Raw genomic sequence first — 14,830 nt, 5'->3', positions numbered from 1 at the left:
CTCGCACAAGCTGAAACTACCGACATACCCATCGGTCTATCAATTCAGTCAATCCAATTGATATTACATGATCCACACATCTATCAATTCATATCATCTATTAAACCATACCATCTATTCATCCATCAATACAATTACGGCTCGCACAAGCTGAAATGGATGCAATGCTCTCACAAGCCGATATAGATGGTAGCTCGCACAAGCCGATATATACATAGATGATAGCTCGCACAAGCTGAAATATGGATCGTTGCTCTCACAAGCTGATAAACGATCATTGCTCTCATAAGCTGATAAATGATCATTGCTCTCACAAGGTGACATACAGTGCTCACACAAGTTGACAATGATGCTCACACAAGCTTATACATATATAAACCAATTGCTCGCCAAAGCTGATAATTCAATAATAAACCAACTCATACCTCAATTCAATCAATCAATCAATCCAATCGATTCAAACTAGTCATACAAAGCAATTACGGTGCTAAAAGCCAACACCGGGTATTTTCAAGTTAAATACCACAACTTCATCAATTTCGCACAATTCCACACTTTTGGAATTATTAACCATAATCATCAATCACTCAATTTCTCTATTTAAACATACAATTAACACAAACCGACCGCACTTTGTTGCGATCCGCGAAATTCTAACGACCAGGACATCCCAAGCATAATTTTCGAAATTATTAAATAATTAAATTTAATTCCGAAAATTAAATAATTAAATATTATATTATAATAATATAATTTAATAAAATAATATTTAAAAATTCGAAATAAATAAATAATTAAAAATAATTAATTAGGCATAAACAAGATTACACTAATTTAATCATACAATTAGCCCTAATTAAACATCCATTAAACTAATCATACAACTAATCTAATTTACATTAAAATAATCTAATTTAATCACATAAACCTAATTAGACTAATCTAAACACCCCTTCAAAGATAATTAACTCACTAGCAAGAATTAGAGGATAAACTCACCCGATTAACGAGCCGAACGGCTCAAAACGACGAGGACGACGCGAGGGTCAATAGTCTCAAGGCGGGCCTAGCTTCCGGGTCGGGAAGCCGCCAAAACGGGCCAAATAGCCGCGCCATACCCATTTTTCCAGCTTCGTCCATTGTTGGTTGAGGGCGACCCGGCACCGATTGAGGCGCACAAGGGCCTAGATGGACGGGGGAGACCAAACCGGACCTAGGCGGGGTTTCACGATGGCCGGAGGTGGGCCGGACGGCTCCGCCGAGCTCCACCAGATCTGAAATGGGCTGAACAGAGAAGAAGAACTAGCGACTCGGCTTGCCGGAAACGAGCAAAGCGGGGCTTCGGTGGTCCAGCGGTGGTTCCGCCGCCGGACGACGGCAAAGAACTACTCAGGCGACTTCAACAACACTCAGGGAAGCTCGGGAAATGGCGAAGAGGCCAGGGCGACTGGCGTGAACGGCTCGGACGCGCGAACAGCCCGCGAGATGGACGGCGGGCGCGGGAGCTCGCGGGTGGACGGACGGCGGGCAAGCGGTGCGCGACGGCGGTTCGACTGGACTGCTGGCTGCTCCGGCGTCTTCCCAGATCTACCGGGCGTCGAGCAGCACCAAGAAGGAGATGAGGAAGTCGACGGCAGCATGAGGGAGAGAGGGGCGGAGCTGCGTGCGGTTGGACGAGCGACGATCTCCGGTGGCTTGCGGTGGCGTTCTGGCGTGAGGCGTGCGACGATGGGGCTGCTCGGCGGTTCTTCTGGTCTGCTGAGGTCTCGCACAACAGGGAGAGAAGGAGAGAAGCAACGGAAGAGAGAAGGGGAGGAAGAAGAAGACCGGTTCTCTCTCTCTCTCTTTTTTCTCTTTCTCTTTCTCTCTCTTTGGCCCCACCATGACCTCATGGATGATGTCACAATCCACTCACCTAATCCTCCATAACCTCTTCCAATGGTTGCAATTTCATTTTCCGCCGGGGTCCAATTCTTGTACACTTAATTTAATCAATCCTCAATCAATTCCATTCAATTGAAGCTCAATTAAATTAACCCATGTGTCATCGGCCTTCTCATGACATTTCCCCATCAAATGATCCAACTTGCATCCCGAAGATTCGATTAAAAATGGCCCTCTGACAATCCCGAACATAAACGGCCTTACTTTGCTTTTTCTGCAAAAAATCTCGGTTTGTAGAAAAATCTTCTGGAGATGAGTCGACATTCCTAAAATGAATTGTGACTTGACGTAACTTCCAATTTCGTAATCGGGTTCAATTTCACGGTTAAATTCAATCTCGGCACGACTTTAGCACGTCCTAATCTACCTGGTAGCTTTTAGGAATTTTCGTGCAATTGACCTCGTGGTTGATTATTCTCAAGCCACAAAGTGCATCTTCGACACCTTAGCGACTCTCGATTGTCGTAGAAATCTCGAGGTTTCGATTACGACATACTGTGGTACCCAAAACGACGAAGAATCGGTCTAGTGCCGGTCGACGAGGATATTGCGATCAGTGGAATCACCCACACTCTAATCACATATCTCAGTCGAATCGACCTATTACTGATCTCTGTTTGATTCTGACAGTGTCGTAATGATCCTTGCAGATTAATACGGTCGAGTAGCCGATTCATGGTCGAATTCTCAAGTCTATTGCGTTTAGATTCCTTAACGGCTTCACCTGATAGACTAGTTATCTCGTGAGTGGCCAACTCAGAGAAGAAAGCTATAGACGCGAAGATGAAATGCCCGACTTATTTAATTGAAACCAGAATTGGAAAAATCGGGATGTCACAACTCTTCCCCTCTTATAAAAATTTCGTCCTCGAAATTTAAACCATTAAAATTCTTCTTCAAAATGGTGGGGTATTGTCGTCTCATCAATTCTGCTCCTTTATTCTCGCTTCACATTGATATCCAAGATCCTCGGTGCTGACAAAACGTTTCCAAATTAACCAGACCAATTCTTGAGTCCCAAAAAGGCTAAGCACTTGTCCATCTTTACAAAAATTGAAAACTGCAAAAATTTTGGTTTTTTTTTTCTCTTTATTTTTCCACAAAGCGGCTAACTGCCGTGTCGGGGATTCGAACTCCCGACTTCGGACCTGTGGCTTCATCCCGGATACCACTCGGCTAGAGGCGCCGATGGTGTCCCAAACCGCTTTCTTTTTCCATTTAAAGCCAAAATTCTCCTTTGATCTCAAACTCGAAATATTCCGCCGCTTAAACAGTTCCGGCTCTCTTTCTTAACAATTCAAGATGTCCCTATCCTAGGCGACATTCAAGAATGAACAGGATTCTCAACCTGAAAATTCGAAGGTTTCTGATGCTTAACCGCATAAATTTCCCGACGGTTTTGAGCAGTCCTTAATCTGTCACTGATATTTGCAACTGCTTTCACTTATTGCTGAACTGACTCTGAGCTATAACCTTTCATTCTCTGATCTCAACTCAACAACTGAAGTTTTGTACACTCTGCTTTGCACTGACTAAATATGAACTATCGATCGATTGACATCGAAACGGGAACCTCTGGTCAAGATTTGATATAACTCTAACACTGACACTCTATGCAAACGAATTATCTGATGCACAAACACCTCTGCATGCCTAATCCAATCAAGATCCTTCCGCACAGTCACAAGGTGGGCTGATTTCATCAATCTGTCAATTACTACCCAAAATGAAATTATTTACACACTGACTCATCGATAGATCTGAAATGCCATCTCAGACTGGCCATTGGTCTGAAGATGATAAACATTACTATACTGTAACTTCGTTCTCAAAGCACTCTGCAAACTTTTCTAGAAGGTAGCCACGAACCTCGGGTCTCGGTCTAAAATAGTCGTCACCGACACTCCAAATAGACGAACTCTCTGACGTATGTACAACTCAACGTACTTGTCCAAAACAAGGTCATTTTCTATTGCGATGAAGTGAACCGACTTCATCTATTTATTCACCACTATTCCAATCGAAATCATTACTCATTTGATTCTTTGATAAGCCTGTCACAAGATCCATTGTGACACGATCCCATTTCCGCATTAGGGACTTTGAGAGGTACAAGAATCCTCTCAGATTACAATGCTGAGTCATCACTTGCTAACACGTCAAACGTTTGGCGACATGCTTGGCGATGTCCGTCTCATATCAGACCATCAATAATGTTCACGCAAATTATGATATATCTTCATACTAACAAGATGAATGATGTATTGGTACAATGAGCTTTCGACCAACTCCTCTTTAAGCGCTGCATCGTTAGGTACACGCAATCGTCCTCGGAACCGCAATGTTCCGCCTTTAAAAATCTGAAAATCAATCTTCTCTCTGCTGCATCTGCTTGCACGACCTTCCGAAACTCTGTATCTGACAGCTGAAGCATTCTGATTCTGATATATACCTCTAGCTCAATTCTGAGGATGGCCATAAGATTTAAAAGGTGGCCTACTTCAGATTGGAAAACTGAATCTCCACTTTCTCATGTAAGGTCCATTCTTTAACCAAAATATGCACAAATGAAGACTTTCGACTCAATGCATCAGTGACCTCTTTCATCCTTCCAAGGTAATACCAGATACCACCATCATAGTACTTCAAACGATATGGTTCATAGCGCTATCTCATATTCAATTTCTTCTGAGAGAATTAATACTTTGAGACTTTAACGGTCAGCAAAGTCTAGCGTCTTTCTTCACACTAACAAAATCTCTAATCTTAAGAGCGAAAATTATTACTGCGAGTTCTAAGTCATGCGTCGGATAATTTAACTCATGAGGTCTCAACTAGCGGGACGAGTATGCAACAACCTTGCCATGCTGCATTAGCACGCAACCCAATCCTCTAAACGACGCACCATTGTAGATCTCGTAACCTCTAGGACCAGATGGAATGGTCAGCACAAGTGCGGTAGTCAGCCTCTTCTTAAGCTCTTGAAAACTACGCTTGCACTTGTCTGTCCACACGAACTTCTTTTCTTTCTTTAGTAGTCGAGTCAACGGCGATGCTAATACTGAAAACCTTTCCACAAACCTTCTGTAATACTTTGCTAAACCCGGAAAACTTCTGATCTCTGTCACTGCAATCAATCTCGACCAACTGTTCACTGCTTCAATCTTGGACGGGATCCACGGAGATTCTTTTCTCCTGAAATCACGTGACTTAGGAACACAACACAAGTCGTCCAAAACTCGCATCTACTAAACTTATCATAAAATTCAAGAGTCCTCAAGGTCTGAAGTATCATCCTCAAATGTCTCTCGTGCTCCTCAGCACTCTTTGAACACACCAGGATAACTTCAATGAACACGATCATAACTAATCCAAGTATCCTTTGAACACTCTGTTCATCAGACCCATACAAACAGCTAGAGTGTTCGTCAAACCAAACGATAATGCAGTGAACTCACAATTGTCATATCAAGTACGAGACACTAAATTCGGTATGTCTTCCTTTCAAATCCTCAATTGATGATTCCATGTCCTCAAGTCGATCTTGGAGAATATCGATACACAAACGCAACAAACCATCCTTCTTCTTCACAAACAAGACTGATGCTTCCCAAGGTGATGCACTGGGAAGTAAAAATCCCTTATCTAACAATTCATGCATCTCCACATTCAGTTCTTTCAACTCAGATAAAGCCATCCGGTAAGGAGCCTTAGAGACTAGCTCTAATTCGGATGCTAACTCAATCACGAACTCTATTTCTCTTTCTAACAGCAAACCTGGCAATTCTTCAGGAAACACCTCAGAAAACTTCTGTACCACGACTAAGTTCTCCTTACTTGGTCCCTCAATTGTCGCATCCACTATAGTTGCCATATAGATTAGGAAACCTACATCCATAAACCAGGTCGTCTTCAGTGACGAACAACAAGGATCGAAGGTCCTTTCTGACTTTCAGTAACTCAAGACTTTCGTACGCTAATTGAACAAATTGGATTATATCACTGCCACGATTCATAACAGCAGAAAGCTCCTCGAGCCAAATCCTTTTTATAAATGACTCCCAGGTCATATATAAACGAACCCTTCAATTACAACTATAGTCAGAGATTCATCTTCATTTTACTTTATTACAACAACGGAAACTTCACAACTTTCACACAAAATCCAGTTGCGCTACTCTGATAAAAACATCTCAAAAACATTCTTCCCTTGATCGATGCATGGTCAATCCATTCCTATTCCTTTCGCCATCCTAGTGGCGTCATGTCGACGGTAGCGATGCTCGAGTCCTCTTGGACTTACACGGACAGTTCCTAGCCCAATGGCCATGCTTGCCACATTCAAAGCATGCTCCCACTGCACTTGGTCACCAGGCTGACCCACACTTCTTTTCTCAAACTTGACACATAATCAGTGAGTCCTCTATCTCCTGTTAGGTAACAGCATGCTCTCTTTCTTGTACTGAAGGCCTGCTCTACAAACCCCACGATGCATTCTATGGCGCATTCCTTTCAATCAATCCCATCGGCTTTCTAAGACAATTTCTGGCCAGGTAACCCTGTTGGTTACACATAAAACAAGCACCCATCTTACCAGGACACGGGGCTAATCCATGTCGGCTTCCGTCAGCACGACATACTCCATTCTGATTCATTACTGACCTAACCATCCCACATTTCCATTTGGACAGAAATGGAATACTTGTCTACGATCATAGACTCCTTCCTCAACTGATTTCCATCTCTACTGAATCTGAACCTCGACTCGGATACAACAGCTTGCTCCCAGATCACAACTTTAGCTTGGGCCTCAACAGGCGCAGCAACAACAGCGGTGACAAAACTGGTGGCGGTAAATACAGCAGCAACAGCGGTGGCTCGGTCCTGAGCTTACTGACTCAACAAGCTTCCAAGGATCACTAGCGCCTGAACGATCCCATTGAATCTAGGATCGCTCGGGTGTGCTACACTAGTACCGACTGCGGCCGGTACTCTTACACTCGCGCCGGTCTAAGCCGTTGCTCCACCACGACCACCTCGGGGTACCGATCCCCGTCGGCCTACCACCCCGAGTAACTGGTCTAAAGGTTCTCTCTAGGAGTCCTCTGCTCCTGATCACTCATCTACAGGATCTTTACAGAAACCTGTTTCCCCGATTCTAATCCCATATTAGAATTTGAGTGATCCACACCAAACAATTTACCAAACAACTATCAGCCACATGCACCAGCATGAAATAAAAGTCATTCCTACTAACTATCCCATAAACAATCGCACCTTATCACTCCATTCATAAACCCACTCTGATACCACTTAAACGGGGATGTCACGCCCCGATCCTCTGAGCGCGCGAACATCCCACTCTGGTCGATACAAATGCGACTTCCCCAGACACGTTGCCGACCCATTCATTTTTATTATGCATGCGGAAGCGAAACAAATCCCCGACAACATCTAACTTGGGATAGAAAAGGTGCAATCAATCACAACCAAACAAGCTTTCTTATAAACGCATAGGTTTATGTACAACACCGGATTGTCTACAAAATAGACAAGCTCAACAACTAGGAACTGTCCTATGACCAACTTGTCGACACGTTCACCGATTCTTCAGCCTCCACCTTCCGAACTCAGACTTTCGGTCCTCCACGACCGTCATCCAGGGACCTGAAATATTATCCCACAACCGGGATGAGACTACGTCTCAGCCGAGTCCTACCCTCTAAAACTCAATTAGGAGAAAATACGCCTCAAGGTGCTCTAGCCACACAAATAGAATAAAGGACTTACCTCGCCTCAGTCCCTTTCCTGCACGTCAGTACAATTCATATTCAAACAATGCTCGCACAAGCTGAAACTACCGACATACCCATCGATCTATCAATTCAGTCAATCCAATTGATATTATATGATCCACACATCTATCAATTCATATCATCTATTAAACCATACCATCTATTCATCCATCAATACAATTACGGCTCGCACAAGCTGAAATGGATGCAATGCTCTCACAAGCTGATATATACATAGATGATAGCTCGCACAAGCTGAAATATGGATCGTTGCTCTCACAAGCTGATAAACGATCATTGCTCTCATAAGCTGATAAATGATCATTGCTCTCACAAGGTGACATACAAAGGCTCACACAAGCTGACAATGATGCTCACACAAGCTTATACATATATAAACCAATTGCTCGCCAAAGCTGATAATTCAATAATAAACCAACTCATACCTCAATTCAATCAATCAATCAATCCAATCGATTCAAACTAGTCATACAAAGCAATTACGGTGCTAAAAGCCAACACCGGGTATTTTCAAGTTAAATACCACAACTTCATCAATTTCGCACAATTCCACACTTTGGAATTATTAACCATAATCATCAATCACTCAATTTCTCAATTTAAACATACAATTAACACAAACCGACCACACCGCCGCGATCGCCGCGAAATTCTAACGACCGCCATCCCTAAGATAATTTTCGAAATTATTAAATAATTAAATTTAATTCCGAAAATTAAATAATTAAATATTATATTATAATAATATAATTTAATAAAATAATATTTAAAAATTCGAAATAAATAAATAATTAAAAATAATTAATTAGGGCATAAACAAGATTACACTAATTTAATCATACAATTAGCCCTAATTAAACATCCATTAAACTAATCATACAACTAATCTAATTTACATTAAAATAATCTAATTTAATCACATAAACCTAATTAGACTAATCTAAACACCCCTAAGCATCATTAACTCACTAAGCAAGAATTAGAGGATAAACTCACTCGATTAACGAGCCGAACGGCTCAAAACGACGAGGACGACGCGAGGGTCAATAGTCTCCAAGGCGGGCCTAGCTTCCGAGGTCGGGAAGCCGGCCAAAACGGGCCAAATAGCCGCTGCCATACCCATTTTTCCAGCTTCTGTCCATTGCTGGTTCAGGGCGGATCCGGCACCAATTGAGGCGCACAAGGGCCTAGATGGACGGGGAGACCAAATCGGACCTAGGCGGGGTTTCACGGTGGCCGGAGGTGGGTTGGACGGCTCCGGCTGAGCTCCACCAGATCTGAAATGGCCGCTGGAACAGAGAAGAAGAACCAGCGACTCGGCTTGTTGGAAACGGGCAAAGCGGGGCTTCGGCGGTCCAGGCGGTGGTTCCGGCTGCTGGACGACGGTAGCAACTACTCAGGCGACTTCAACAACACTCAGGGAAGCTCGGGAAATGGCGAAGAGGCCAGGGCGACTGGCGTGAACAGCTCGGACGCGCGAACAGCACGCGAGCTGGACGGCGAGCGCGGGAGCTCGCGAGTGGACTGACGGCGGGCAAGCGGTGCGCGCGGGGCCGGTCGACTGACTGCTGGCTGCTTCGGGCGTTTTTCCTGGATTCGCTGACATCGAGCAGCACCAAGAAGGAGATGAGGAAGTCGATGGCAGCAGGAAGGAGAGAGGGGCGGAGCTGCGTGCGGTTGGACGAGCGACGGTCTCCGGTGGCTTGCGGTGGTGTTCTGGTGTGAGGCGTGCGACGATGGGGCTGCTCGGCGGTTCTTCTGGTCTGCTGAGGTCTCGCACAGCAGGGAGAGATGGAGAGAAGCGACGGAAGAGAGAAGGGGAGGAAGAAGAAGACCGGTTCTCTCTCTCTTTTTCTCTTTCTCTTTCTCTCTCTCTTTGGCCCCACCATGACCTCATGGATGATGTCACAATCCACTCACCCAATCCTCCACAACCTCTTCCAATGGTTGCAATTTCATTTTCCACCGGGGTCCAATTCTTGTACACTTAATTTAATCAATCCTCAATCAATTCCATTCAATTGAAGCTCAATTAAATTAACCCATGTGTCATCGGCCTTCTCATGACATTTCCCCATCAAATGATCCAACTTGCATCCCGAAGATTCGATTAAAATGGCCCTCCGACAATCCCGAACATAAAAACTTTACTTTGCTTTTTTTACAAAAATCTCGGTTTGTAGAAAAATCTTCCGGAGATGAGTCGACATTCCTAAAATGAATTGTGACTTGACAGAACTTCCAATTTCGTAATCGGGTTCAATTTCACTAAATTCAATCCGGCACGACTTTAGCACGTCCTAATCTACCGGGTAGCTTTTAGAATTTTTCGCAATTGACCCGTGGTTGATTATTCTCAAGCCACAAAGTGCATCTTCGACACCTTAGCGACTCTCGATTGTCGTAGAAATCTCGAGATTTCGATTACGTACACGAAGTGGTACCTAAAACGACGGAAGAATCGGTCTAGTGCCGGTCGACGAGGATATTGCGATCAGGTGGAATCACCCACACTCTAATCACATATCTCGCCGAATCGACCTATTACCGATCTCCGTTTGATTCCGACAAATGCAGGTCGTAATGATCCTTGCAGATTAATACGGTCGAGTAGCCGATTCATGGTCGAATTCTCAAGTTTATTGCGTTTAGATTCCTTAACGGCTTCACCTGATAGACTAGTTATCTCGTGAGTGGCCAAGTCAGAGAAAAAAGCTATAGACGCGAAGATGAAATGCCCGACTTATTTAATTGAAACCAGAATTGGAAAATCGGGATGTCACATCCAATGCTTATGATGGGCATTCATACTTCCTAAGTGCAAGAGCTCTAGCATAGCTTGAGCTTTGTCAAAGGAATAGGTTTCGTCATTATAATTGATGGGTTCTCTACTATCAAGATCTTCCTCACAACAACCTTACCCCTTGCCATAACGGTCCGGATGAAATGATACTTGATGTCAATATATTTAGTCTCATGATAAATAGGATTAAAGATAGATCTACCGCATATTGGTTATTATAGTGTATAATAACACATTTTGCTCCAACCCAAAGTCAAAGAGCAAACTTGTCAACCATATTGCCTCATTCGCTATAAAGGTTTGTGTAATGTAATCTACCTCATTCAAAGATAAGGTGACATCGTCTTTTTTCAGAGGCACCTTCCAACTCATTACATCCCATGTCAACGAAACACATACCCTAAATGCTCATCCAAGTTCTGTCATGATCTAAATCCACATAACCAGTGGTCTTACTATCATATTTGTCCATTAGTACACATTACCAATGTCTATTATCTCTAAGGATTCATTTCACAATCTCCTAATAGTCCTACTTGGATGCTTAATGTAATAGTTAATAGCTCTCACGGTTTGTGAAATGTTAAGTCTAGTGCAAACCATGGCAGGCATAATGTGGTCCATTACATTATAATAAGGAACGCCGAACATAAACACCTCCTTCACCTCGGTCTATGGTGGTAATATATTGAAAACTTTGAAGTGTTCGGCCAAAGTTGACATGCAATCTTCTCAATACATCTACCAAGAACAACATATTATGGCATTTGATATTGGTCAAATGCAACTATAGAGCTACTTAGTTACACAACAGTTACTGGCAGACTCAACGGTAGGAGTACTACTAGCTTGGCATTTACACTAGCTATTAAAATAATCTGATGGGCATCCAAAAGCAGGATTTAGTGGAAAAATTTTCCACAGAAGCTGAGCACATCATAGCTGCTACTATCACCAGTTAGGCATTATGACTTTGTAGAATATTAAAGGACATTGAAGCGGTACAGACAAAACCTACTTCAATATTTTGCGATAACAAGTCCGCTATCGCTATGTCTTATCTCGTTTTTCACGAAAAAACAGAAAATATTGCCATAAAACATCACTTAATATAAGAAGTGGAAAGTATTGGACAGATAAAGCACTGGAAAACTCTGTAGAAGTCGAGGACATATTTACTAAAGCACTATCCCAAATCAAGTTTGAGATATTTTGAAGTATGATCGGAGTATCACAAAAATGGATTGAAAAGGAGTGTCAAAGTTTTAATCTACTGTTCTGGAAAAGCCTAGACTGTACAAGTCTCTAGTCTTAGTGGTAGTTGAAGTTTGTGGTCAAGGTTAAAAATAAGAAGAAAATCTCAGACAAATGCAGAGGTGATTTGCTGTATGAGTCGGTTATTGGAGCCTAGAAATAGGCCTGGTTGTATGGTCATAAATACAGAAAAGAAAACAACTATCAAAACTAAACCAATCACTATCAGCCTTGTAATCCTTTTTTTTTCATTAAAATAACTATTGTTTTCTTCCACCCTTTGCTGTGTTGTCCCACAAACACACATCCACTTGCATTCATATCAAAATCCACACCAAATACTAACATAAAATTATAATATCTCTACACCGACGATTGTGCTTTCCTTTCCCTTGGAGAGAAACGGTCATAATGAATGTTAAGCACCTAGAAAACAAGGCTCCCCACCAATGCACAAGTTAAGGGAACTGTGAGATTGTCGTCGAGCCGAGAGCTCAGAGGATGTGATTCCACCAGAGCAGAAGCAAGAGAGACCACCAAGAAACCCGAAGCCATCTCCCAACTTCCTCGGATATAACCAAATGAAGAAAAATAGGACATAAACCTTGTAAACATAAGCAAATTGTAACCAATAAGGCCACCACTCAATCAGATTTATACAGAATCCTCAAACACATGACTGAGAATTACCCGAGAGATGCTAAAAACCCGGCACAGCCCATTGCAATGCTACCAGCTAAGGATTTGTTACGGTTGTAGGGAATTTTATGTTGGCCAAGCCGCCTTCCGATGATGTCCGCAAAACCTGAAATCAGGCAAAACCAGGTGTCTAGGCTTAAGCCCGCCCTCTTTAGTTTTCGGATATTTGGGAAAATTATGTGATTCCTTTGAACTGATGACCACATCTCTCGTCACGCGGTTTGATATCTATGTATCATTCTAAGCCTTGACTGAAGATAACATCATTTATTCTATTAAATTAAGGAAATAACTTCACCCCATTATCATTTGTGGCATTAAGCACTGTAATATTATTTCTCAACATTTAGGTCCATGACACTGAAGAAGTCCTTAGTATGTCCCTTTACTTTTGCAGTTACCAGTCATTGAACCTATGCCAGTATAACAAGCAAGAAATAATGGGGAGTTAGATTAGTGCACCATCTCCGGCGCAGAGGTTGCATATTGCTGCAATTGCGATTGGCGAAGTCCTCCAATAATACGCGCAAGCAAATGTGATTGTGAGAACATAGAATAGCGGCCCTTCAAGAAGTTCCCTGAAAATCTTGACTAAATCAAATTGCTTGATCGAGTAGATCACCAATCGAATAACAAGTTTAGAGATCAGTACTGCAATTATTTAAATACAAGCGATGTAATCCTATCAAACCTGATTCACCTCTGTCGTCAATGCAATGCGGATACCAAATAACTCGAGTTACGAACCTGCGGTCCCCAAATCTGGTCATGGACTTCACCGTCGCCTCATCTTTCCAAATGCCAGATCCCAGAAGAAGCATGCGGATGATATTAACCCCTGGAATCAAAGCAGCTAAAAGCGCACCTCGATGCCCAGAACTGCAATTTATCAGCAATAGCCACCTCACCAAACTAATAATCCATTAGGAATTTAGAAAAAAGAAAAAAAGTGGTGTAGTCTTAAGATTACCTGAACAGTGGCCAGCAAAGCATGAAAACTAATCCAAAGCTTACATGAACAAGCTTCCTGTTAAGTTTCTGAACGAGGGACACAAACAAAGACATTTAAATATAACAAACGGCTTGAAAACAGCAATCAGGTCTAGAACTACTCTGTTTACAAGGACTGCTTTGAGATGCAAATTTTTTTCTATAATTTAGGGGCACGAGTTGGGACAGTCAGCAATATTTCAGGTCCATACACTCCGCAAGCCCGGGGGACAGGTCAAGTTCAGGTCGCTCTGCTCGAGTTTGCGATTGGTTGATATGATTTGGATGGGTAATCTCCACCGCCCCAAATCAACTGGTCAACACGAGTTATTTGAGATGCGAATAAAATTTGGTCTAATGAGTAAAACGAAACAGCCGAGCATCCCGAGACAGCATCGCCAGCAGGAAATTTATGGAACAAGCAAAGGAAGTAGGGAGTAATCCTGTCCGAACCTGGTCAAAGACGCCTCGCTTAGCTGTTTCTTCAAACAACCGGAGAACCGTGAGAGCGGTGCCGCCGGACACGGCTGTAGCGAGTACATCGGACACGACCGGATTCTGGTGGAGCATAATCACTGCCGGTTCGGTCGCCCTACTGAGACTGGATGAGGAGCAGGAGGAGGAGGAGGTGGAGGAGGAGGAGGAGAGAGAACCAAATTAGTCGCGCCCTACCATTCTTCACCCAACTCTCAATTGCTTTCCCGAACAAGATAAAACCCCAATTCTTCTCCATCTTTTCTGTTCATACCCATCCGTCGCATCCAAACAAAAGGTAAGACTGTTGACTTCTTTCGTTTTTGTTTCCGTAATAACTACCCTTTCGAAGGTACGAAAGTGATGCCTCCTACAGTAACTCAGGTGTTGGAAAAAAATGAACGGTCAGAAAAAAATCTACCATTCTACAAGGAGTTCATCGCGTAGACCGTTGAAAAACAATTTCTTTAAGAGGTGTGAAGTGCACATGCACTATATATTATGCAAAAGTTAGATGTGCACGTATATATAACGTGTATATAAAAGGTTGATTAGGCCATAACAATTCAAGTTTTGAAGCAACGGCCATTAGGAACAAAGCAATTGCGAAGGAATAAAAATTAGAAGGGTTTAAGGTTGTTCTGCCCTTCGAAGTGTGACGTGATCTCTTTTCTTTCGTATGCTCCGCTGTAAACGAATAAAACGAGCTCATTTGTGGTTTGCTATTGATTCCATCTTTTTTTTTTCTTGACGAAAAAGTCAATGAATGTCAAAATGCTGGTGCTGTCTTGAACTATTATTGTTATGCTATGGGTCAGTTTATTAATCTAAATAAGTTGGGAATTTTCCT

General features: G+C 42.7%; 1 protein-coding gene across 1 annotated transcript; it reads right to left on the bottom strand.

Annotated features, from left to right (window-relative positions):
* Nucleotides 1–12,040: 12,040 nt before the first annotated feature.
* Nucleotides 12,041–14,163, bottom strand: LOC104418390 (probable phytol kinase 3, chloroplastic; the record flags this gene model as incomplete). Its single annotated transcript, XM_039301507.1, has 6 exons — nt 12,041–12,421; nt 12,508–12,622; nt 12,979–13,094; nt 13,264–13,395; nt 13,487–13,554; nt 13,960–14,163. Coding segments are annotated over 6 exons (813 nt in total), but the record flags the coding sequence as incomplete, so codon positions are not given.
* Nucleotides 14,164–14,830: the final 667 nt, after the last annotated feature.

Source organism: Eucalyptus grandis, chromosome 9 (genome assembly GCF_016545825.1).
Source record: "Eucalyptus grandis isolate ANBG69807.140 chromosome 9, ASM1654582v1, whole genome shotgun sequence".
Lineage (NCBI taxonomy): Eukaryota > Viridiplantae > Streptophyta > Magnoliopsida > Myrtales > Myrtaceae > Eucalyptus > Eucalyptus grandis.
Note: the sequence above shows the minus strand (reverse complement) of the source record. Positions and strands in the feature narration are given on the sequence as shown.